The following is a 23,935-nucleotide window of genomic DNA, read 5'->3' on the forward strand; positions in this document are numbered from 1 at the left end:
CTGAGGAGGAAACTGAGAGGGCCTTTACCTGCCAGCCTCATACTGAGCGAAAGCTCTGTCCTCAGGGCCAAGTTCTAACCACTGCCCTGTAGACCTTCTCTGCAATCAAGTGGCCTCTAAGGAGCATGCCTGAGGACAAATAACTGTGCCTCAGTTTCCTCACCTGCAGATGGGGTTATCAAATAACGGGAGTGTGCAGCCTGACCTATAGGAGGTGTGAATGTGTTCCCAAACTAAAGCCCCAGGCTGCCATCGTTTATAGGCCCAGGCTTGCCCTGGGCCCCTCACCCCTGTTTCTGACCCTCCCAAGTCGTTCTGGGACAGGCAAGTCACTCTGGGTCTTTAATGAGCTTGGAGGTGGCAGGAAGGTACAATGGTACTGGCCAGGCCAGGAGGAATCAGGCCACCAGGGCTCCATCTCTATCCCAGGATAGCATTCACCCCACTCCTCAGGGCTGACCCCCACTTACAGCCTCTTTAAACCCTGAAGGCGGATTCTGCCCCTTCCTCTGTTATATGCACACCCGGGGAGGGAGGTAAAAGTGGGCTCCTAGCTGAGCCCAAAGTCTCCTGAGAGATAAGGGAAAAGAATCGGATTGTAGGTTTAAAAATGTTGCTCTTGGCCAGGCGCAGTGGCTCACGCCTATAATCCCAGCACTTTGGGAGGCTGAGGCAGGAGGCAGATCACCTGAGGTCAGGAGTTTGAGACCAGCCTGACCAACATGGAGAAACCCCATCTCTACTAAAATAGAAAATTAGCTGGGCGTGGTGGTGGGTGCCTGTAATCCCAGCTACTCAGGAGGCTGAGGCAGGAGAATCACTTGAACCCAGGAGGCAGAGGTTGCAATGAGCCAAGATCGTGCCATTGCACTCCAGCCTGAGTGACAGGATGGGCTTCCAACAAACCAAGGAGATAAATGCCAGAGGGAGTGAACCATGCCAGGCTCAGAGCACATCTCTCCCCAAACCCCCCAGGTGGGGACAGCAGGCCAAAGGCCTCCACATAACCCCTCAGGGAGGCCTGGAGTCCAGATGCTGTACTTCAGGCTCTAAACAATCACTGAATTTTAAAGCTGGCTGGTTCAAAACTCTTACTTTGGGCCGAGCGCAATGGCTCACACCTGTAACCCAAGCACTTTTGGAGGCTGAGGTGGGCAGATCACCTGAGGTCAAGAGTTTGATACCAACCTAGCCAACACAGTGAAAACCCATCTCTACTAAAAAATACAAAAATTAGCTGGACGTGTTGGCACGCGCCTGTAGTCTCAGCTACTCGGGAGGCTGAGGCAGGAGAATCACTTGAACCCAGGAGGCAGAGGTTGCGTGAGCTGAGAACATGCCAATGCACTGCAGCCTGGGCGACAGTGAGACTCCCATCTCTGGGAAAAAAAAAAAAAAAAAACAGCTCTTACTTTGGGTCAAGCCTCCACGGGGTGCCAGGGATACAGCAGGAACCTCAGATCCTACCCTTAGGGAGCTGACAGGGCCGGATCAGCAAGTGTGTCAGTGAATTAAAAGGCACAAGAGGCTGGGCACGGTGGCTCAAGCCTGTAAACTTTTGGAGGCCGAGCTGGGACGATCGCTTGAGCCCAGGTTCGATACCAGCCTGGGTAACATAGAACTCCATCTCTAAGAAAGAAAAAAAACCCTTCCCAGCTGGCTTCCCTGAGGAAGGTGGCGTCCCAGTGAGACCGGATGGATGAGGAGCAGCCGGCCGGTGAGTGGTGGGGGACCGCGTTCCTATCTCGGAGCTGAAGAAGCGTGGAAGATGATCTGGCCCAACATCCCTTTGTTCTCAGAGGAAGGACCCTCCAAGACCGGGGAGGGGCCTGTGCGTGGGTTCCGGTCCGAAACATGTCTGGGCTGCTGCGAGAGGCAGCGGTGAAAGAAGGGAGGGGACATCCGGAGGGTTGCCCGGGAGGCCAGGCGATGGTGAGGAGGGCGCCTCCTCTCCACCAATCCAAATCCTCCCCATTCATGCGGGCTGGGGACAGACCCTCCCCCGCCCATCCTAGGCTGGAAAGTGAACGTTCTCTGCGCCTCTCCCACCTACAGACTAGTTACGGCCCCCAGTTCCCGTGTCGGCTTCACCACTGACTCGGATTGGGATCTACTTTTATCTGAGCCTCGGTTTTCCCATCTGAAAAATGGAACTTCCGATCCCGCACTCCCATCTCACTCTGACCCCAGGACTTTGGAATACTTAGAGATTGGCTTTTGGTGGGGCGGCGACAGGACTGTGGCCATGAAGGCCAGGGAGTCTGGGTCCCCAACTCAGTCCCATTCCCTAGGGAGATTCGGGCAGCAACCGGCCTCACAATGCTCTTGAGACCTACACTTGCCCGATATGCAAAGGAGAGAAGGCGGTTCCTGCTAGTCTCGGACGACGTGGGCCTGAGCCGGCCTGGGGACTACGACTCCCGGCGCGCTCCGCAGTCCAAAGGCGGAAAAGCGTAAATCCGGAACCGGATGTGGCTTGCGGCTCCGGTGACTGAACGCGCGGGGAAATGGTGAGATTGGGACAGAGTGCCGGAGATAGGGGCGTCTGGGGGTAGGGTCTCGGGTGCTCAGGAGCTGGGGCATGGGCACTGGAACGGGGATTGCTCTCCCGCCCCCCCTATTGTACGGACGACAACGCGGAGGCCTGGCATTCTCTCCCAGCCTAGAAACTGATCCCTAGTCAGCCTTCTAGCATCTGTTGAATGGGAAGCTTAGACCGTGATCGGGCCGCGACGCCCCGCCTCCATCAGTGCGCCAAAATAGAGTCACTTCGTCAGCTGAGACCTCCCTTTTCTCCAGGCCACGGGGACAGACCAGGTGGTGGGACTCGGCCTCGTCGCCGTTAGCCTGATCATCTTCACCTACTACACCGCCTGGGTGATTCTCTTGGTATGTCATTCTCCCCGTCCCATGCTCACCTTCCGGTAACCCTGGCACCGCCAAAGCAACTTCTATGTAGGTTCTAGGCACGGCGCTGGCTTCATTGCCTGCCTCGTCTCCAGAACAACTCTATGAGGAAGATGCCAGTGGTGCCGCATTTTATAGATGAGATAGCTGAGACGCGGGGAGAAGGATCTGGCCCAAGATTGCATCCTTAGCTGCTACACTTAAAACTCTGTTTCCAGCTTGCTTTGACTTTTGGGGGAGTTATGTTCCTTCTGGGTTAGCCTGCTGACTCAGGCATGGCGAGCGCCAGTGATATCTGTGAAGGCCTTTAGGATACTTTTTTCTTGTGGGAAAACTTGTTGGTCATTGCTTAAGAAGTGCAGTGTGTTTGGAAGTGCAGAACTTGCTATCCTTTAGGGAAAAAATATTAGTGAATCCCTGGAGGCCCAGGTTGGGAGTCCGTCGAGGATTCCTCATGTACTGTTTGCTAGGCTGTGAGTGCCTTAGGGCAGGTCTCTTGTCCCCTGTTCTCTTGTCCCCACCACCAACCTATGGCAGGCACCAAAGCAAGTGCCCGGTAAATACCAATAAGAAATTAAGGAAGGAGGCCGGGCGCGGTGGCTCAAGCCTGTAATCCCAGCACTTTGGGAGGCCGAGACGGGCGGATCACAAGGTCAGGAGATCGAGACCATCCTGGCTAACCCAGTGAAACCCCGTCTCTACTAAAATACAAAAAACTAGCCGGGCGAGGTGGCGGGCGCTTGTAGTCTCAGCTACTTGGGAGGCTGAGGCAGGAGAATGGCCTAAACCCGGGAGGCGGAGCTTGCAGTGAGCTGAGATCCGGCCACTGCACTCCAGCCTGGGCGACAGAACGAGACTCCGTCTCAAAAAAAAAAGAAAAAAAAAAAAGAAATTAAGGAAGGAAAGAAACCACGACACCCAAATGCCATAATCTTAAAGAAAAGCAAATGCAGGCCCAGTGCTCTGAATGAGCCAACCCCTTAGATGGTGGAGGTGGTATGTTTGGGCTTGGGGGCTGGGCAAGGCGAGCAAGGCTCACCAGAGCTCTGCCCTCAATGCCAGCCATTCATCGACAGTCAGCATGTCATCCACAAGTATTTCCTGCCCCGAGCCTATGCTGTCGCCATCCCACTGGCTGCAGGCCTCCTGCTGCTCCTGTTCGTGGGTAAGTCATCACCTCCTCCCCTTGACCCCGGGCAGGGTTTCGGGAGGACCCCACCTCTGAACATGCTTCCACACTTTGGCACTGCTGGAAGCTCCTTGCCCCGACCTCACCCCTGGGGTTTTCCTGTTCATCCTTCGAGGTTGCCAGTCAGTAACCTCTGGGTTTCCTGGTGCCCCAGGCTTTTTGGACTCCAATGACCTGTCCCCCTCTTTCCTGCCCCCAACCCCATCATCACTCTACTCACACCTCAGTCACCCTCTTGTCACCCTGGCTTCTAATTCCTACACCTCTCTCTCTCATAGCTTCCTAGGGGCGGGAACTGTGTCTCCATCATTACTGTGCATCTAGAATGGGCTATGGCACTGAGGTTGTGCTCAGAAAGTCATTTGGATGAGTCAGTCAATAGCCGGGTGCCTGGATGATGGGTGGATGGATGGGTGGGTGGGTGAGGTGTAGGAGGTGGGTAGGTATGTAGGTGGACAAGTGGTTGACCGGGTGATCTATAGATGGGTGGATCTTGTTCCCCTTGGAATCTGAAACACTAAATGCAGCATCTTGCCTGAGGCAGGCACTCAGTTGGTGTTTGTTGAATGAATGTGAGTGGACGTATGGCTTGACAAATGACTAGGGAGATGAGCAGGTTCCCTGGAGGGTGGTTGGGTAGGTTCACAGCCCTGCATGTGGGTGGCTCTGCTGTGTCGTGCCCTGGCCTCCCAGCAGCCCTGAGCTTAGATCTTACGTGGCCTTTCTGGTCTATGTATTCCAGGACTGTTCATCACCTACGTGATGCTGAAGAGCGAGAGGGTGACCAAGAAGGCTCAGTGAAGTTCCCGCGGGGATGAGGCTGCCAGCCCCTTCTCTGCTTCCCCTCCAGCACAGGGACCAAGTAGGGGAGCCTGCAGAACCTGTCCAGGCACAGTGGCGCCTCAAGCCTGCCTGTCCTGCAGAGTCCCCATGACATGGAGCTTACCCCTGCCTGACCGGAGCCCCCTCCCTGACTCCCACTTCCAGAAGCTAGGAGGGAGGAATACCTGGAAGACTCCAGTCACCCCCTTCTTGCTCAGGGCCTAAAAGATGCTGGCCTCCCAACCTCACTTTCAGACTCCCTGCCACCTTTTCCCCTGGGTTCTGCCATTTTGCCTCACTTCCCCTCCTGTCACATGCTGACATTGGACTTAGGAGGTTCTAAGTCCGCATGTGTGACCTCTCTGACCTCTCTCCACAAGTCCTGCTCCTCCAGCAAGGCAGCTTTCCTTAGCCTGACATAGCCCAAGACCCCACAAAGCCTTCTGGACCTGGAACGCCTGGGGAAGGACTGACAGACCCCAGGACCAGCCCTGGGGCTCAGGGCATATTAGCTGCTGACCGACCGCTCCTCATGGAGGCCCAGCCCCAAAGCCCCAGGGCTGGCCTGTTTGGGAGAGCTGACCAATAAACACTGATGATGTGTTTGTCTCTGTGCTGTGTTCACCCAGGGTTGGGGCTGGAGCGGGCTGGGAGTGGTCTTGGGTTAGGAGATCCTGTACAGTGGGGGTGACTCGGGCCTTCTGCCCTGACCCTGTGCGCTGGGGATAAAGCAGGGACTGGGAGAGATGTGCGTCCTACCCAATGGAGCTCACAGCTGGGAGTCATTGAAGGCCCTGGCACCCCTGTGCCATGCCTCCTCTGTGCCAGCTTGAGCAGGTTGGATTTATTACTTTAGGGACCTTTGGGCCACTCCCCTAAAAGCCCCACAGCCCAGCTTAACGTGGCCCTGAGCAGCGAAGGCTGCTGTGTGTTCAGGTTGGCTGGACTGGCCCAGCCCCCAGCCTTCCAGCAGTCCCACCGCGCCTGGGCAGCTGGCTCTCCCATTTGCCACCGCACCTAGTATAAACCCCCATTCCTCAAACCCGGGACCCTCACTCTTCTTCCAGTTGGCAGAGGTATCTTCCTCATCACAGAGAAAAAAGAAGCCAGCTGCAGACACCTGCTCCATACTCTGTCTTCCAGTCCAGGCAGAGCTGCCTACTTGGGCTCTGGATCCTAATCCACCAACCCCCAACTACTATAGTGGGAGCCTGAGGTCACAGATGCCTGCCCCCATGTTGTGAGAAAAATCTCCACAGGATTCTCCCACTGTTTCCTAAGTGTGCTCTGGGATCCCACTTACAGGCCCTCCGTCAACACAGTAGTTCCCACTAAGTGTCTCCCTCTGTCCATTTCACCACCAAGCTTCCCCAGAGGGGTCCACATCTGCCTCCTGCATTTCCTCACCTCCTGCCACACTCAGCATCTGTCCCCATCTCTCCAGGCAGGCTCCAGCCACTGAGGCCACCAGCAGTGTCCACTCTTTATTTTTTTTGTAATTATTTTTTTGTGACAAAGTTTCGCTCTTGTTGCCCAGGCTGGAGTGCAGTGGCATGATCTTGGCTCACTGCAACCTCCACCTCCCGAGTTCAAGTGATTATCCTGTCTCAGCCTCCCGAGTAGCTGGGATGACAGGCATGTGCCACCACACCTGGATAATTTTATATTTTTTGTAGAGACTGGGTTTCTCCATGTTGGTCAGGCTGGTCTTGAACTCTTGACCTCAGGCTATCCGCCTGCCTTGGCCCCCCAAAGTGCTGGGATGACAGGCATAAGCCACCATGCCGAGTCGATGTCCACTCTTTAAATCCAAAGGATGTCTGCTTGACTCTCAGCTGCATTTGGCCTGTGACATCCCCTGATCCGCTGTCAGCCACTTTCTTGATGTCTGTGATGACCATTCTTTTTGTTTGTTTGTTTGAGACGCAGTCTCTCTCTGCTGCCTAGGCTGGAGTGCAGTGGTGCGATCTTGGCTCACTGCAACCTCTGCCTCCTGGGTTCAAGTGATCCTCCTGCCTCAGTCTCCCTAGTAGCTGGGATTACAGGTGCCCGCCACCACGCCCAGCAATTTTTTTTGTATTTTTAGTAGAGATGGAGTTTTGCCTTATTGACCAGGCTGGTTTCAAACTCCTGACCTCAGGTGATCTGCCTGCCTCAGCCTCCCAAAGTGCTGGGATTACAGGCATGAGCCACCATGCCCGACTGTGACGACCATTCTGCTATTTGATGTCTTACTCATGCTATCTTCTGCCACGTGATGCTGGGCTCCTCAGGGATGTGTCACAAGCCTTCTCACTCTCGCCAGGCTCACCTCTGGCCCGATGCACTGCACATGGCCCAGCTGCCCACCTGACATCCTCATCGGATGCCATGGTGGGAGCCTCAAATGCATTCTCTCATGAGCTGAATTCTCAGACTTCTCCCAAATCTGGCTCTCCTCCTCATGCCTTGCCCCCTCTAGTGACTGGTGTCCCATGTCCTTAACCTGGCTTTTTCCTCATCCCCCCATCCACAGGACCCCAAGCTTTATCAATCCTCCCCTTTTCTCCCAGCCTCTAGCCACCTTCGTGATGCAAAGCCACCATCCTTAGCCCTAAGTCCCAGATGGCTTCCTCACCACTTCTGCCCACTCTGGCCCCACCAGTCCAACTATGCATAACAACCAGTGCCCTTCAAAAATGTGCACCTTGACCAGGCACGGTGGCTCACGCCTGTAATCCCAGCACTTTGGGAGGCCAAGGTGGGTGGATCACTTGAGGTCAGGAGTTCGAGACCAGCCTGGCCAACATGGTGAAACCCCATTTCTACTAAAAATACAAAAATGGCTGGGCGTGGTGTCTCATGCCTGTAATCCCAGCGCTTTGGGAGGCTGAGGCGGGTGGATCACAAGGTCAAGAGATCAATACCATCCTGGCCAACATGGTGAAACCCCGGTTCTACTAAAAATACAAAAATTAGCTGGATGTGGTGGTGCATGCCTGTAATCCTAGCTACTCGGGAGGCTGAGGCAGGAGAATTACTTGAACCAGGAAGTCAGAGGTTGAAGTGAGCCGGGATCGTGCCACTGCACTCCAGCCTTACAACAGAGAGAGACTCCGTCTAAAAAAAAAAAAATTAGCCCAGCATGGTAGCACGTGGCTGTAGTCCCAGCTACTCGGGAGGCTGAGGCAGAAGAATCGCTTGAACCTGGGAGGCAGAGGTTGCAGTTAGCCAAGACCGCACCACTGCACTCCAGCCTGGGAGATAGGGCAAGGCTGTCTCAGAAAAAAAGAAAAAAACAATTAGCTGGGCATGGTGACGCGTGCCTGTAATCCCAGCTACTTGGGAGGCTGAGGCATGAGAATCGCTTGAACCCGGAGGCAGAGGTTGCAGTGAGCCAAGATCGTACCATTGCACTCCAGCGTGGGCAACAGAGCGAGATTCTGTCTCAAAACAAACAAAACCCTCGCACCTTGGCGCCTCACACTCACACCCGTACCCACAATACCTCTCTGGGTCCCCACAAGGCCCTGCCTCCCAGCCTGCTCTCCCTTCTTCACTCCAGCCACTCTAGCCTTTCACTTCCTGGACTCGCCAAGGCCCTTTGCACACCCTACTCACCTTGGTCCCATAGACACTCATCCAGCACAGGCTTGTGCCAGGCACTCAGCCAGGAAGCAGGAGTGACATGGCCCTGCTTTCATGGCATTCCCACTCCAGGGGGAGACGTGATAAACAATAAACAAGACAGTCTCTGACAGTGTTAGGGTGGTGAAGAAAATAAAGGTGATGTGATCAGGAGTGGGGGAAGGGAGCACTCTGCTGGAGTCTGGCAAGATGACAAAAGAACAAGGCGAGTGGCAGTCTGGGGTCAAGAGTTTCAAGTAGAGGGAATAGAAAATGCAAAGGCCTTAATGGGAAAGTTTGGCGGGTAAGGAACAGGAGGGTCTGGGCGGCTGAGTGGTAAGTGTAGGGTGAGTGGTTTGAGATGGGCCTGGGGTCAGGGTGAGGCGTTTGGGTTTTGTTCCATTGCCATGGGAGCCACTGGAGGCTTTAAGCACGAGAGTGACATCATCTGAAATATGCTTTTAAAGATCACGCAGGCAGCTGAGCCCCTCCCTGTCGCTCACCACTAAATCCCCAGGGCCTAGCACTGCTGGCCCACAGTGGGTGTTCAATATCTATGTGTTCAGTGAATGGATGTCCCGACTCTCCTGTGTGACCTAGAGGTAGTGACTTCTTTCTCTAGATCACTCAGTTTTTTCACCCAAAAGACAGGCAAAGGGAATTTCATGCCAGAATGGGTGGGTGGCACAGGATTTAGGTTACTCGCCTCCCCAGGCGGCCCTAGCGACCCGAGTCCCCCAGCCCAGGGCGGAAAATGGGGGTGCTCCCTTCGCGGGACCCCAGCCAACGTCCGGCAGCCCCACCCCAGCCGGACCGAGGTCTGAAGGATGCTGCAGCCGCGGGGGCGGGACCCGCAGGCCATCGCCAGCGCCTCCCGTGCAGATTGGATGCAGCCGCGGTCGGCGTCACCCGATTGGTCGGTCGCGAGGCAGGGGCGGGGCCTGACTCCTGCAGCGGGGCGGCGGGGACCGCGGCCAAAGCCCGGGAAGCTGCTGCGGGGGCGATGGCTGCGCCGAGCCCCGGGCCCCGCGAGGTAGGTGCGGACCCGAGAGAGGACAGGAGAGGGAAGGGTTGGTGGGCAGGGGTCGGGCCTCCCTTCGGCGAGCGGCGCGGACACGCCCCCATCCAAGCCAGGGAGGGGCCCTGCAGCCGGCGAAGACCAGGACACGCCCCACACGGGGCACCAGGTATGCCGAGGGGCGGCCTGGCGGAGATCCCTCAGCACTTCCTCAGTTTCCTCATCGGGAAAATGGAGAGGATGCTAAAGCTCCTCCCTCAGTGGGCTATTAGGAGGTCAAGCTCTCATCCAGTGCGGGGCACACAGTGGATGCCCACTACTGGTGGGTCAGCGGCTATGACCAGCATCGTGCTGGCCCCTCCGTGCTGGCCTGGAGGCGCTCAGCATAGGCGAATGGAATAGTTGTGACTGAACCACTGGCATCACAGCTCCTGTTATCAAGGGCTCCCGTGCAAGGAGCTCAAACTCAACAGTAACAAGAGTTCATACCTGCCACAAACAAGCTGTTCTAGTTTTCACGTTGCAGATGAGAAAATGAGGCACAGAAAGGTTAGGCGTCTTACCTAAGGTCACAAGGTTGGTGAGAGACGGTCCATCTCAGGCCAGGTTTGACTGCAGAGCTCACGGCCTATCTACTGATAATCATAACCATTGCTCTATTTGGGTGCTGACTGCGTGCCAGGCACTGTGTGGCCCCTCTTGGGTACCAGCATCATCTATTTTACAGCTGAAGAAACTGAGGCAGAGAGAGATGAGAGGAAGTCTCACAAGTAGTGGAAGTGGGACTTGAACCCTGATCTTTTTCCTCTGTGACGCTGCCACAGGCTGTTTGTGTCCTCCCACCAGGTCCTGGCCCCCTCCCCTGAGGCTGGATGCAGAGCAGTCACCTCCAGCCGCCGGGGGCTTCTCTGGCGCCTCCGAGATAAGCAGTCTCGCCTGGGCCTGTTTGAGATCAGCCCGGGGCATGAACTGCATGGGATGACATGCATGATGCAGGCAGGGCTGTGGGCTGCCACCCAGGTCTCCATGGACCACCCACCCACGGTGAGTGGCCCATCTGTCCCACGAATGTCCACACCAGCAATAGCAAGACGTGGCTGATGCCCTGTCTGGCTAAAACTGCAGGTGTGGGGATCAGAGACGGACATCAACGGGAGGAAGGCAGAGAGGGAGGAACATTGTGATGTGGGAGCTGGAACGTCTGGGGTGTGTTGGGCGTGTGAGGAACCCCCTGACTCAGGTGGTTGCTGTGTGACTCCAGGTGGGTCTCTGTCTCTCTCTGGGCCTCAGTGTCCCCATCTGTATAATAGGGGGAGATTATACTCCTTGGTTTCTGAGGCCCTCCCAGCCCTGCCAGGGTGTATGGTTGAAAAGGGACCCACCCCCACCCTACTGGCCTGGCCCATCCTCTCTGGAGCTCAGGCTGAGGCAGGGCTGGCTCAGCAGAAAGGTGGCCCAACTGCAAGCTCAGCAGCTGGGCGGGCCTGGGTGACCATGTGTGTGGCGTTCCTGTGTGTGCATGTGTGCGCAGTGGGACCACATTCCATAGGCCACATCCGGGCACAGGGACCTGGAGATCCAGGGAGAGTGCAGAGACACGAGGGAGTTCTCTAACTTGAAAACTGACCTCATCACCTGCTGAAAAGCTTCCATGGCTCCCCAGTACTCAGCATGACCTCCAGATCCAGCTGCATCCAGCCTTGTTCACACTCCATCCCTCCCTGACTGGCTTCAGCCACTTGGGCCCTCCTTCCCTTGCTGGCAGCCACCAGTGCTGTTTCTACTGCTGAGAGCACCCTGCTCCTTCTCTCCACTACCCTTTAGATTTCAGCTTAGAGGTCCCCACCCCCAGGAAGCCTTCTCTGATTTTTCCCCTCCCAAGTTGCATCAGGCAGGTCCCTTGGCTTCAGAGCCATCCCCTTGTACTGGACGGAATCTGGCTTCACTTGGCCAGCCTGTGAGTCTGGGAACATGCCTGGCTTGAACTCATGGCCTGGTGCTGGGGACCCAGAATGGACGAAATACACTCAGGCCTTGCCATGGGTCACTCTTGTCCCCCTGGCAGCCCTGGGAGGGTGAGCAACGCATCTGCCCAACTTAGGCACTCCCAGAAACAACTCCGGTCCCAGTTTGCTGAAGGAATCAAATTGGAGGAGATGGGGGGCGGGCCAGGTGCAGGACATCTGGAGATCCTGGGGCAGGCAGCAGGGGACTGAGGGGTTGCCCTGAGCTCCTCTACCTCTCCCTGCAGGGGCCACCCTCCCAGGACGATTTCTCGGAGGTCCTAACCCAGGTTCATGAGGTAGGAGGCCCCAGACTCCCATCTGGGGAGGGGCGTGTGCTGGTCTTGCTCTCTCCTCTGCAGTTTTCCCATCTGTGCAGTGGGACTGAAGGCTTGTCCCTGAGCCTTGGGCCTTGCAGAAAGGGTGTAGTCATCCTGACCCTCCTGTCCCAGGACCAACTGCACACACCCGGACCCACGCAGGCACTCCAGAGGAGGCTCTTCCTCCCCTGCAGGGCTTCGAGCTGGGCACGCTGGCCGGCCCCGCCTTTGCCTGGCTGCGCCGCTCCCTGGGCCTGGCGGAGGAGGACTATCAGGCTGCCCTGGGCCCCGGCGGCCCCTACTTGCAGTTCCTCAGCACCTCCAAGAGCAAGGCCAGCTTCTTCCTGTCGTGAGCTTGCGGCAGGGGTGGGGCAGGGGTGGGAGTGGTACCCCTGGCTGGGAGGGCAGAATTCCCAGTGGCGGGGAAGGCCGCCTGAAGAGAGAAACAGAGCGGCCCCGATCTGGGAGCGTCAAGGCCGGACGGTGGACAGATGGGGGAGGAGAGGAGTGCGAGGGCCGAAGGCTAGAGGGGCGGTGCTGAGACCCGGTAGCGAGATCCACGTGCACAGGTCGGGGAAGGGGGCTGAGTGAGAGCCGCTCCAGTCAGGCCTGGGCAGTGACCTCTTTCTCTTGCCCCCCAGCCACGACCAGCGCTTCTTCCTGAAGACCCAGGGGCGCCGAGAGGTGCAGGCTCTGCTCGCCCACCTGCCCCGCTACGTGCAGCACCTGCAGCGGCACCCGCACTCGCTGCTGGCGCGGTTGCTGGGTACGCGGCTGGGGGCGGGGCTCGGTGGGGGCCGGTCCTAGGTGGCAATATACCTGGGGAGGGCAGGGTATGTGGGCGGGGCCCAAATGGGCGGATATGGGGTTGGGGACGTGCGTGGGGGCAGGGCACCACTGGGGTTGGGTTTAGGAGTGGGATCGGGTCGGGATCCGGACCCCAGACAAGGAAGGGTCCGGGTGCCGCGGATCTTGAGAAGGAGGCGTGGCCTGGCGCTGGGACTGGTGCCGGATGTACCCCGGGTCGTGGAGTTTGGGGATCCTCATTCGGCGCCCTCTCCCCTTCCAGGAGTGCACAGTCTGCGGGTGGACCGGGGAAAGAAGGTGGGTGAAGCCAAGGAGAGGTGGCTGGGCGGAGCGGGCGGCTGGAGGGCGACAGCCGGCCTCCCTCACTCCCTGTCCCGGCCCCCAGACGTACTTCATCGTCATGCAGAGCGTCTTCTACCCCGCCGGCCGCATCTCCGAGAGGTGAGTGGCCCAAGCAGGTTTGGTGCCCCACCCCAGCCGAAACTCACCGCCTGAAGCACCCACACTCACTAGCTAGAAGGTGAAACTGAGGCCCGGGAAGAAGGGGCATTCCCAGGATCTGGCGGGTCAGAGACAGTGACGCTCACGCCCAGCATATCTGGAGCACTCAGTGTGCGTTAGGCGCCGTGTTGGGCCCTTCTCGTGCTTTTTAATTCCCAGAAAGACGCTGAGGGGCAGCTCTTATCCTCCTTCCTAGATGAGAAACCGAGGAAGGAGAAGGCCACACAGCTAACATGTGGGGAGCAGCGACTCAGACCCAGCCTCTGACTGCACGTAGCCCCCTGTGCCCTCCAGCGCTGGCTCTGCCCACAGGTTCCCTGCCCCCCACCTCCGCCCGGCCATTGGCTGCCCCCCAGGCCCTCCTGGTGCCTCCGCCTGGGGTTGGATCCCTGTGTCTGGGACACCTTCAGGGGCAACAGGGTGTCCAGAGGCAGGCACAGGCAGGGCTCAAGCCTGGGCTGGGCCTCCAGTGGCCTGAGTGTGAATGCCTGCTCTGCTCTTATCTTTAACTCAGAAACAATAATAGACCGGGGTTCAGCTGTAGGGCCGGGCTTGGTGGGTCTCGCTTGTAATCACAGCGCTTTGGGAGGCCAAGGCAGGAGGATTACTTGAACCCAGGAGTTGTAGACCACCCTGGGCAATATAGTGAGACCCTGCCTCTACAAAAAGTGAAAAAATTAGCTGGGTGTGGTGGCATGTGCCTGCAGTCCCAGACACTTGGGAGGTTAAGGTGGGAGGATTGCTTGAGCCCAGGTGGTCGAGGCTTTAGTGAGCCGTGTTTGTTTCACTGCACTCCAGCCTGGGTGACAGAGTAAGACCTTCTCTGAAAAAAGAAAGAAGCAGGTGAGATTCCATCTCAAAAAAAAAAAAAGGAAGGAAGGAAGGGAAAGAAGGGAAAGAAAGAAAAGAAAGAGAGAGAAAGAAAGAGAAAGAGAGAGAAAGAAAGAAAGAAGAAAGAAAGAGGAAGGAAGAGAAAGAGAGAGAAAGAAAGAGAGAGAAAGAGAAAGAGAGAAAGAAAGAAAGAAAAGGAAGAAGAAGAAAGGAAGAGAAAGAGAGAGAAAGAGAGAGACAAAGAAAGAGAAAGGAGAAAGAAAGAAAGAAAAAAGAAAGAGGAAGGAAGAGAAAGAGAAAGAAAGGAAGGAAGAAAGGAAGAAAGGAAGGAAGGAAGGAAGGAAGGAAGAGAAAGAAAGAAAGGGTAGGGTTGTGCTGAGGATTGGGGATGATCTATGTAATAGTTCAGTGCACATTAGTAGTCACTGGAAGCTCTTGTGAGATTCTCTCTGTGTCTCAAATCTATGTAAAGCTGAATTCTGTCGCCTCACTCAGGTATGACATCAAAGGCTGCGAGGTGAGCCGCTGGGTGGATCCCGCCCCTGAGGGCAGCCCCATTGTTCTGGTGCTGAAGGACCTCAACTTTCAGGGCAAGACCATCAACCTGGGTGAGTCACGGGGCTGGTCACTGCCTGCCCCTCCTTCATTCAGGGTGAAGTTTATAAGGGTGTCCCTGCTGCCCTCTGCCTGAGTCATTAAGAGCCCAGTTTCTGCTGGGCGTGGTGGCTCATGCTTGTAATCCCAGCACTTTGGGAGGCCAAGATAGGTGGATCATGAGGTCAGTAGGTCAAGACCAGCCTGGCCAAGATGCTGAAACCCCATCTCTACTAAAAACACAAAAATTAGCGGGGCGTGGTGGTGCACGCCTGTAATCCCAGCTATTCAGGAGGCTGAGGCAGGAGAATCGCTTGAATCCAGGAGGCAGAGGTTGCAGTGAGCCGAGATGGCACCACTGCACTCCAGCCTGTGCAACAGAGTAAGACTCCGTCTCAAAAAATAAAATAAAAATAAAAGAGCCCAGATTCTGGAATCAGGCAGAGCAGAGTTCAAATTCAGGCTCCATGACTTCCTAGCTAGGTGACCAAGGCAAATTACAGATGAGTTTATTTATTTGTGAGATGGGGAAAGTAATGCCACGTGCTGTCACGGGGCAGAGTGTGTGGAGCACCGTGGCTGGCACATGATGAGCGCTCAGGTTGGGGCACTGATGCTCCGGCAGGGCCCCAGCGGAACTGGTTCCTCCGCCAGATGGAACTGGACACCACCTTCCTCCGGGAGCTCAACGTGCTGGATTACAGCCTCCTGATGGCCTTCCAATGTCTCCACGAGGATGAGAGGGGCCTGGGCAGCAGCCTCATCTTCCGTACAGCCAGGTGAGCCCCCCACAGGGGCAACAGCGAGATTGAGGTGGTGAGAGTAAAGGAAAGACAGACATGGGGGCGTGGGAGTGCCTTCCCTCTGCCGGGAGCAGTGCAGCCAAAGACACGAAGGCTGGAAAGTGCAGAGTTTGTGTGTGTGTGTGTATGTGCAAGTGTGCGTGCGTGTGTGCATATGTATGTGTGCGTGCGTGTGCATGCATGCATGGGTGTGTGTGCGTGTGTGCGTGCGTGCGTGTGTGTGTAGAGGGGAGGGCTGGAGAAGCCTAGCTGGTAGGGCAGGAGGGGCACAGGTGGACTGCAGCAGGGGACAGAACAGATGAAGTCCAGTTGGAGAAGAGCTTTGGTGATTATTTGAAGAATCTGCCCATTTTCCAATGGGGCTGTGGAACCATTGAAGGTTTCAGAGCAGAGAAAAAGACCTATTTTTCCCAGCACTTTGGGAGGCCAAGACGGGCGGATCACGAGGTCAGGAGATCGAGACCATCCTGGCTAACACAGTGAAACCCTGTCTCTACTAAAAAAATACAAAAAAACTAGCCGGGCGACGTGGCGGGCGCCTGTAGTCCCAGCTACTCGGGAGGCTGAGGCAGGAGAATGGCGTAAACCCGGGAGGCGGAGCTTGCAGTGAGCTGAGATCCAGCCACTGCACTCCAGCCTGGGCGACAGAGCGAGACTCCGTCTCAACCCCCCACCCCCCAAAAAAAAGAAAAAAAAAAGAAAAAGACCTATTTTAAATTAAAAAAAATTTCTTTTAAAAGACCTATTTTAATTTTTTTAATTTTGCTTTTTTTTTTGAGATGGAGTTTCCATCTGTCACCCAGGCTGGAGTGCAGTGGTGCCCTCTTGGCTCACTGTAACCTCTGCCTCCTGGATTCAAGTGATTCTCCTGCCTCAGCCTCCTGAGTCTGGGATTACAGACACCTGCCACCATGCCTGGCTAATTTTTTTTTTTTTTTTTTTTTGAGATGGAGTCTTACTCTGTTGCCCAGGCTGGAGTGCAGTGGTGCGATCTTGGCTCACTGCAACCTCTGCCTCCCGGGTTCAAGCAGTTCTGCCTCCCTCAGCCTCCTGAGTAGCTGGGATTACAGGCACACACCAGCATGCCTGGCTAATTTTTGTATTTTTATTAAAGATGGGGTTTCACCAAGTTGTCCATGCTGATCTTGAACTCCTGACCTCAGGTGATACATCTGCCCCTGCCTCCCAGAGTGCTGGGATTACAGGTGTGACCCACAGCACCTGGCCAATTTTTGTATTTTTAGTGGAGAAGGGGTTTTGCCATGTTGACCAGGCTGGTCTTGAACTCCTGAACTCAAGAGATTCATCTGTCTCAGCCTTCCAAAGTGCTGGGATGACAGGCTTGAGCCACTGCGCCCAGCCTAATTTTTGCTTTAAAGGGTCTTTGCCCTTTAAGCTGGTCATTCTACTTCCAGGACCCTGAGGTCATCATCGTTGGCACCGTCTTCCCATCCTCATCTCAGTAGTGGTAACTGTCACTCCTTCACGCTGACCGGGAGCCTCACTGGGAGGGTAGACTCATCCCCATTTGAGAAATGTGAGAACTGAGGCTCGGGAAGGGGACATGAGGTTGCAGAATGACTTCTGAGGACTCATGTTAGTACTTGACCAGCTACTTCCACTTCTGTTCCCTCAGACCCACTCCTGAGGTCGAACAGAATTACACAGGGGCTAACACAGGCACTCCATTGATCCAGTGGGTGGACAAGGGGAGTGAAGGAGGAGGTCCACTCATCCAGCCGCCATCCCTCTCATCCCCTGCCTTGTTCCTGCCCCTTGGAGGAAGAACTTGGGATGGGTGAGGCTTGGGTAGAATTTGGAGTCATGGCTCCTCAAGCAGTCTGTGGCTAGGCTGGACATGTCCTGACCGGATGGTGGCAAGCCTGCCACAGGGCACAGAGCCTCCCACATCTGCGCATCCAAGCGAGGTCAGCTTCTCCCTTGCCTTCTCCCCCTAGCTGGTGCTTAGGCCACTGCTGTCATTCAGTCAGTGATTCCTGGTTTTCATGGAATTGTTGTGACATTGAAATATTTTTAAGTTGGCTGTCCCAGCCCCACCCCCACCCAGTTCCCAGCCCCTACTCAGAACTTCCCCATCCCGCATCTCCCCATCATCCAGGTAGCCCACAGGGTACCAGCATTCTGCTCAGACTCTCAGACCACTGAGTTCTGATTGGCCAGCGCCGGGCAGGGCTTTTTTCTCATTGGTATATTTACCCCCAGACCCAGACAGGACAGGATTAAAGCCCCTCAGCGATGCCTGAGGACAAAGTTAGGGAACTGAACCTGCTTCGGCTGGGACTGGGCGCCCCGCCAAAGGTACCTTCTGGTATGGAATACATTTTGAGGCAAAATCATACACACACCTTCTGCAAACTGGGGTTGCTGGATTTTGTTCACAAAACTTCTGCTCTGCGACCCTGAGACTTCTAGGGTTGGATGACTCCAAACAGAAATTTAGGAAATAGACTTACTTGAAGTCATGTGGCACCACATTTCAAGGCTCAGTGGCCACCTGTGACCAATTTCTAAGTACTGAACAGTGCAGCTCTAGCCCAACACTTTGACTTTTCTCATCTACCTGACTTCACAAACCTCGGCACACAGGAGGTGTGGGAATGAGCTTGTGGAGGGGTGGGCAGCCTGGCCAGGCTTGCAGAGCCAACTGGCTGGGGTTTCCTGGAGGAGGTGGCAGCTTCATCCTCCTGTCGGCCCCCAGGTCTGTGCAAGGGGCACAGAGCCCGGAAGAGTCTGGAGTCCAAAACCGCCGGCTGCTGCCCGATGCCCCCAACGCCCTACACATCCTGGACGGGCCCGAGCAGCGCTATTTCCTGGGCGTCGTGGATCTCGCCACGGTCTACGGGCTCCGCAAGCGGCTGGAGCACCTGTGGAAGACACTGCGCTACCCGGGCCGGACCTTCTCCACTGTCAGCCCGGCTCGCTACGCCCGTCGCCTCTGCCAGTGGGTGGAGGAGCACACAGAGTGACGGGCGCCCGGCCCCACTTTCCGGATCTGGATGATGGGCTCACGCCAGGAACACCGGTTCCCTTGGGCCCGAGCATCTCGCCTGCGCTTCCTCCTGATGGTCGCCAGAGGGCAGCATCCCCTAATTCCGTAACCGCGCAGCCCCGTTTGACCATGGTGCCGTGCCCAGCATCATGCCAAGGATTCCCCTACTTTAGCTCATTTAGTCCTTAAAAAAATGCTATTATTCTCTTTTTACAGACCATGAAATGGAGGCTTAGGGGGTGAAGGGACTGATCAAGATCATTCAGCAATAAATGCTGGAACCAGGACTCAACCATGACTTTTGGATTCCAGAGCCTGTATTCTTAACCACCAGCTCCTGCAGCTTAGTCCTCATGATCTGGGCAAGGGGGGAGGCTGAAGGCTGCAGTCCTCTTGTCGTCCAGATGGGGAAACTGAGGCCCAGAGACTTTAAGGGGCTTATGCACTGGTAAGTGGCAAGGTCGGCCCCGAGTACCCAGGCCTCCCGACCCCCCTCCGCTCCTGGCCCGATACTCTAGGGATGCAGGTGGGGGAAGCTGGGGTCCTGGGGGGCTGCCTGGAGCTCTGGGAGGCATTCTGAACGGCGTCTACTATTGATCTGAAGTGAGCTCTGCCCTCCTCTGAAAGTCACTTTTCTCATCAGTGAAATGGGGGCAAGGGTCCATGGTCAGACCAAGGTCTTGGCTGCACAGACATCACCAGGAGCCTGCATGGCCCCTGATCACTCCTTCTCCTTCCTCCAGGAAACTCCAGCCTGGCCTCTGACCCCAGTTCAATCTGACCATGCCCAAGCCCAAGCGGGCCTTTCCTCCAGAGCTGCTCCAGGGCCTGGCTGTGTGACTGGGGCAAGGTGCTAAACCTCTCTGTGCCTCGCTGGTCTACTCTGTAAAATGAAAGAATGGAAATAGACCTCATTAACTCATTAAATATTTGCTGAGCACCTGCCATGTGACAGGCCCTCTGCTGGGTAATGGGGACCTGGGGACGAAGCAAGTGGCACAGATTCTGCCTTCGTGGAACTCATGGAACTCAGTCTGGGGGAAGGGACCCCTACCCAATCATTTGATGGATAGTGTTGGGTGAAGGGCTTTAACTTCTCCACTGAGACCAGAGAAGAGTCTGACATGTCCCTAGGAGGGTCCCAAGCTAAGAGCACAGCAAGGGCCTGGGGTGAGAGAAGGAAAACATTTCCGAGTGGGAGGGGGCCACGTGGGCCAAGAGTGGACCCCCAGGATTGGACAGTGCAGGACCTCGGGGAAGCCATTCAGCTGCAATGCACACTGCCACTCCACTGACCCATCAGACCATACCAAAGAAAGATGGCTGAGGGGCGAGGCATAGTGGCTCATGCCTGTAATCCTAGCACTTTGGGAGGCCAAGGTGGGTGGATCACTTGAGGTCAGGAGTTTGAAACCAGCCTGGTCAACATGGTGAAACCTCGTCTCTACTAAAAATACAAACATTAGCCAGGTGTGGTGGCGGGCACCTGTAGTCCCAGCTTCTTCAGAGGCTGAGGCAGGTGAATTCCTTAAACCCAGGAGGCAGAGGTTGCAGTGAGCCGAGATGGCACCACTGCACTCCAGCCTGGGCAACACAGCAAGACTGTCTCAAACAAAACAACAACAAAAAAAGAAAGATGGCTGAGGGGGAAGGGGGAGGAAGAAGAGAGCTCTGGCTGCAGGGTTCCTGGAATATTTGGTTTTTGGGTTTTTTGGAGACAGGGTCTCCCTCTGTCACCTATGCTTGAGTGCAGTGGCATGGATTACAGCTCACTGCAGCCTCAACCTCCTGGGCTCAAGTGATCCTCCCACCTCAGCCTCCCAAGTAGCTGGGACTACAGGCATGTGCCATCACACCTGGTTACTTTTATTTTATTCTGCAGAGACAGGGTCTCGCCATATTGCCCAGGCTGATCTTGAACTCCTGGGCTCCAGCAATTCGCCCAATTTGATCCTCCCAAAGTGTTGGGCCCACAGGCATGAACCACTGCACTTCGCCAGAATATATGTACTTTAAATATTGATATCACTCCTAGTCGGCTGGGTGACCTTGCCTGATTTCTCAACCTCTCTGTGCTGGCATGCGCTGAGTGGAAATTTCTTGTTCTTGCTTTAGCAGGAAGTTGTGACATAGAGTGTGTCATGCTCATCACTCAGGAGGTGATGGGCCAGGGAAATTCAGAGGTGGCAGGGAATTGCAACAGGAACTAGAGTCTGACTCCACATTTCCACCCGTCTGGATCCCACAGGGCTGAGTCAGCGCCACAGAGTCCTGCTCTCACACATAAGGATGAATCAGCCCCTCTCCACCTTTGGGTCTCTGGCCACAAGCCTATCCGGGACCTCAGGCTGGAGAGGAAAGTGATTTGTTCAAGAACTCATGGGACCCAGGCTCTCCTAACTCATGCACTGATAGACATGACCTAGCACCTAGTGTGTGCTGGGCACTGTGCAGGTCTGGAGGTGCCCTGAGCACATGGCTGGTCTGACTTTGCCCACATAGAGCTTAGAATCTGTGGGGCAGGTGGACCATAAATAAGGCAACCAGTTAATACACGGGGCAATTTCAGAGTGTGACAAATACTATGAAAAACTGAGTTGGGGTGAGGCAAGAGGGATGGGGGTGCAGTGTTGGCTGGGTGGCTGGCAAGGGCTTTTCAGAGGAGGTGATGCACAGCTGAATGACAAGAGGAGCCACTATATGACTAGCGCCGTCCAGCAGAGGACATGGTGAGTGCAAAGTCCTGCAGTAGGAATGGCTTCAGTATGATTGGCGGTCGGAGGGTGGCCAGGGTCGGTGGAGGGTGACTGAAGGAGTTCACCCCGTGTAGGATCATGTAGGTTGTGGTAAGCAGAGTAGGTTTTTGCCAAAAGCAAAGTGAAGATGTTTATCTGGGGCTATAGGACTTCCCGGTCACAGTTCCACTGTAGTCTTATGATCCTCATCTCCCCTGGGAGCCCGGACCATTTGGGCATGCTGCTCTCTCCATATGGCCCTAGCAAGGGTGGAGTTGCCTCTCTGGGGAAGGAATCATCACCTCACCAGCCATTGTGGGCAGTGTGTGAATCCATAGGGAAATTCTCACCATTGTGCCCTCAGGGTTGGGCCTATGAGCAAAGAAACTTGAAGAATGAGGACTGAGAAGGAAGGGCTCTGGCTTTGGGGACATACTGCCTTGTGTGAGTGAGAAGCCATGGTGACTGAGGGTGAACCACTACTCCCCACGTGTGTCCAGGCTGGAGTGGCAGAAACAGGAGAGTGTGTGCTCAAAGGAAGCCCCTGGGGGGCAGGGCCACTACAGCAGCCCTCCTCCCAGCCCCTGGACAGGCACTGAGAGTCCTACAGCACCAGGCCCAGGGTTGATTTGGCTTTGAACCTGGAGCAGGGTAGACTGGGAAGGTTGCTGAGCTGGGGACAGATACCGTGGCATCCAGCCCAGGCCTGAGCCTCTGAGAAAAAGGAAAAAGGAGTTTGAAATGGAGACCAGGGAAGGAGCCCAAGCTGGTTCCCAGGCCAGCACCCTGCAGAGGAGGTGGGTGTGGCAGGGATGGGGAGATGATCTTTCTGGCCAATGCAATATTTTGCAAAAAAAAAAAAAACTCATAAACAAGGGCCGGGCGTGGTGGCTTACGCCTGTAGTCCTAGCACTTTGGGAGACCGAGGCAGGCAGGTCACTTGAGGTCAGGAGTTCGATACCAGCCTGGCCAACATGGTGAAACCCTGTCTCTACTAAAAATGCAAAAGTTAGCTAGAAATTGCTTGAACCTGGGAGGCGGAGGTTGCAATGAGCCAAGACGGTGCCACTGTACTCCAGCCTGGGCAACAGAGAGGCTGTCTCAAAAAGAAAAAAAAAACTTAGACGGAGAGTGTGCCCTCTCACTTCCCCATAGGCCCACCCCTGCTACTGTCCCAGTGCTTTCTGCCACCAGCCTGGCGCCTGAAGGCAGTTGCCTCTGAGATCCCAAGGGACCCCAATAGGACGCACTGCGGCATCTGCCTGGGGCCTGTCCTAACTTGACTTGGATTTGAGGACATTCCAGCGAGGGAGCCTTTGAGAGGTAAGAGTAGGTGGTCACAGCCCCGGGTCTGGAGTGAAACTGCCTGGGTTCGAATCTTGGCTGTGACAGGAGCTGCTTCTGCACGTGGGTCTCAGAGGAGAAAAACAGGCTCAGGTGAATGTCAGACTGACATAATCATAATAAAATAATCATATTGAAAATAACTTATGTATTCGTTGTTTATCTGAATTTCCAGTGTCACTGGGCATTCTGTATCTTACTTGATAAGTCCAGCAACCCTACCAGTTGAAACGTGGACTGCCTGACCCCAAGCCCCGCTTAATTTCCCTGCTCAACCACCATTTCAGAAATGGAGACACTCAAGTCCGGACAGCCAGGCCGCCCCTGCCCGGTGGCCCCCGACACACTCTAGGTCTCTTTCCCCTGCGGCCCGACAGCCTCGCCCAGGCAGGAGCCTGCTGGAAATGCCGAGGACAGAAAAGGGAGATGCTGGTACTCAGACTCCGCCCCGGCTCTGAAGCCCCGCCCCCGGCCCTGAGGCCCCGCCCCTAGCTGGAGGCCTCGCCGCCAGCCATTCACGTCCCGCCCCGTCCCGGCCGCGCAGAGCCCTCCCCAGGTCGCGCAGGCTGCGCTCGTAGGATCCGCCTGCGGCGCGCAGGCCCCGCCCCAGGCGCGCGAGTCTCCGCCCGTCCTCGCCGGCCCCGGCCCCGCCCCCTGCCTCTGGCCGCTCGGATCAGCTTCCAGTCCGGTCGGCCCGGCCCGGGGGCCATGGAGCTCCGAGCAGCGGATCGCGAGCCTCCTGCGAACCCCAGCCTGCACGCCCGGTTAGCACCCGCCCGGGAGATGCGGCAGTGGAATCTGGAAGGGCGGTGAAAATCCCACGTCCTGCCCTCCCCCGGCCTCTCCGTTCGTCCCCTGGGTAGAGAGGTAGGATGGATGGGGTGGAATTCCGGGCTTCTGGCTCTCTGTGCCCCAGACCCGATTGGTGACCTTGAGCTGGGGGTGCCCCCTCGCTGCCTCTTGGGTTGGCAGGAGGTCTCGCAAGGTCGCTGAGTCCTGCTCCTTTAGGATGGGGACATTGCCTTCCGGTGTTTGGAGACGTCAAGGGGTTGGATTCCAGGGCGCCATGTGCTTTCACCCCGGCCTGTACCCTCCCCTGCCTCAGTTTTCCCGATAGCCTAGAACTTCATCTGCCTTACCCCTCCCGGCTCTGAGTTTCTGGGTCTTGGCAGGTGCCTGGCTCCCACCCCTTCCCAGCCCCAGCCCTGGAGACAGCAGCCCCTAGACTACCGAGGGACAGCGACAGCATGAAGGCTCCGGTAAGTGGTGGAAGAAGGAGGACTTACAGGGAACGCAGAGACCCCGACCGGCGGAGCAGCTCAGCAGCCTCTCCACCCCAGGACCTACTGCCACTTCTGACCTCCCTGCTGCCAAGCAGAGAAGGGCAGAATGGCCTCAAAGTCCAGCCCTCTGTGTGGCCCCAGGCGGGTGGCATCCCCTCTGTG

General features: G+C 56.1%; 2 protein-coding genes across 2 annotated transcripts; both read left to right on the forward strand.

The window, feature by feature from the left end:
- The first annotated feature begins 1,437 nt into the window (after positions 1 to 1,437).
- On the forward strand, positions 1,438 to 5,526 carry DPM2 (dolichyl-phosphate mannosyltransferase subunit 2, regulatory). Its single transcript, XM_017892897.1, has 4 exons — positions 1,438 to 2,510; positions 2,800 to 2,889; positions 3,970 to 4,072; positions 4,839 to 5,526. Exons 1-4 carry the CDS (start codon positions 2,508 to 2,510, stop codon positions 4,895 to 4,897), a joined length of 255 nt encoding a protein of 84 aa, XP_017748386.1. The 5' UTR covers positions 1,438 to 2,507; the 3' UTR covers positions 4,898 to 5,526.
- Positions 5,527 to 9,491: 3,965 nt separating this feature from the next.
- PIP5KL1 (phosphatidylinositol-4-phosphate 5-kinase like 1) lies at positions 9,492 to 19,351 on the forward strand. Its single transcript, XM_017892898.1, has 10 exons — positions 9,492 to 9,557; positions 10,389 to 10,586; positions 11,794 to 11,844; positions 12,060 to 12,214; positions 12,507 to 12,631; positions 12,935 to 12,969; positions 13,058 to 13,113; positions 14,500 to 14,612; positions 15,224 to 15,377; positions 18,121 to 19,351. The coding sequence occupies exons 1-10, from the start codon at positions 9,528 to 9,530 to the stop codon at positions 18,386 to 18,388; spliced, it is 1,185 nt and encodes a 394-aa protein (XP_017748387.1). The 5' UTR covers positions 9,492 to 9,527; the 3' UTR covers positions 18,389 to 19,351.
- The last annotated feature ends 4,584 nt before the right edge of the window (positions 19,352 to 23,935 follow it).

The sequence above is a fragment of the Rhinopithecus bieti genome, unplaced genomic scaffold (assembly GCF_001698545.2).
Source record: "Rhinopithecus bieti isolate Rb0 unplaced genomic scaffold, ASM169854v2 scaffold_22745, whole genome shotgun sequence".
In the NCBI taxonomy this organism is placed as follows: Eukaryota; Metazoa; Chordata; class Mammalia; order Primates; family Cercopithecidae; genus Rhinopithecus; species Rhinopithecus bieti.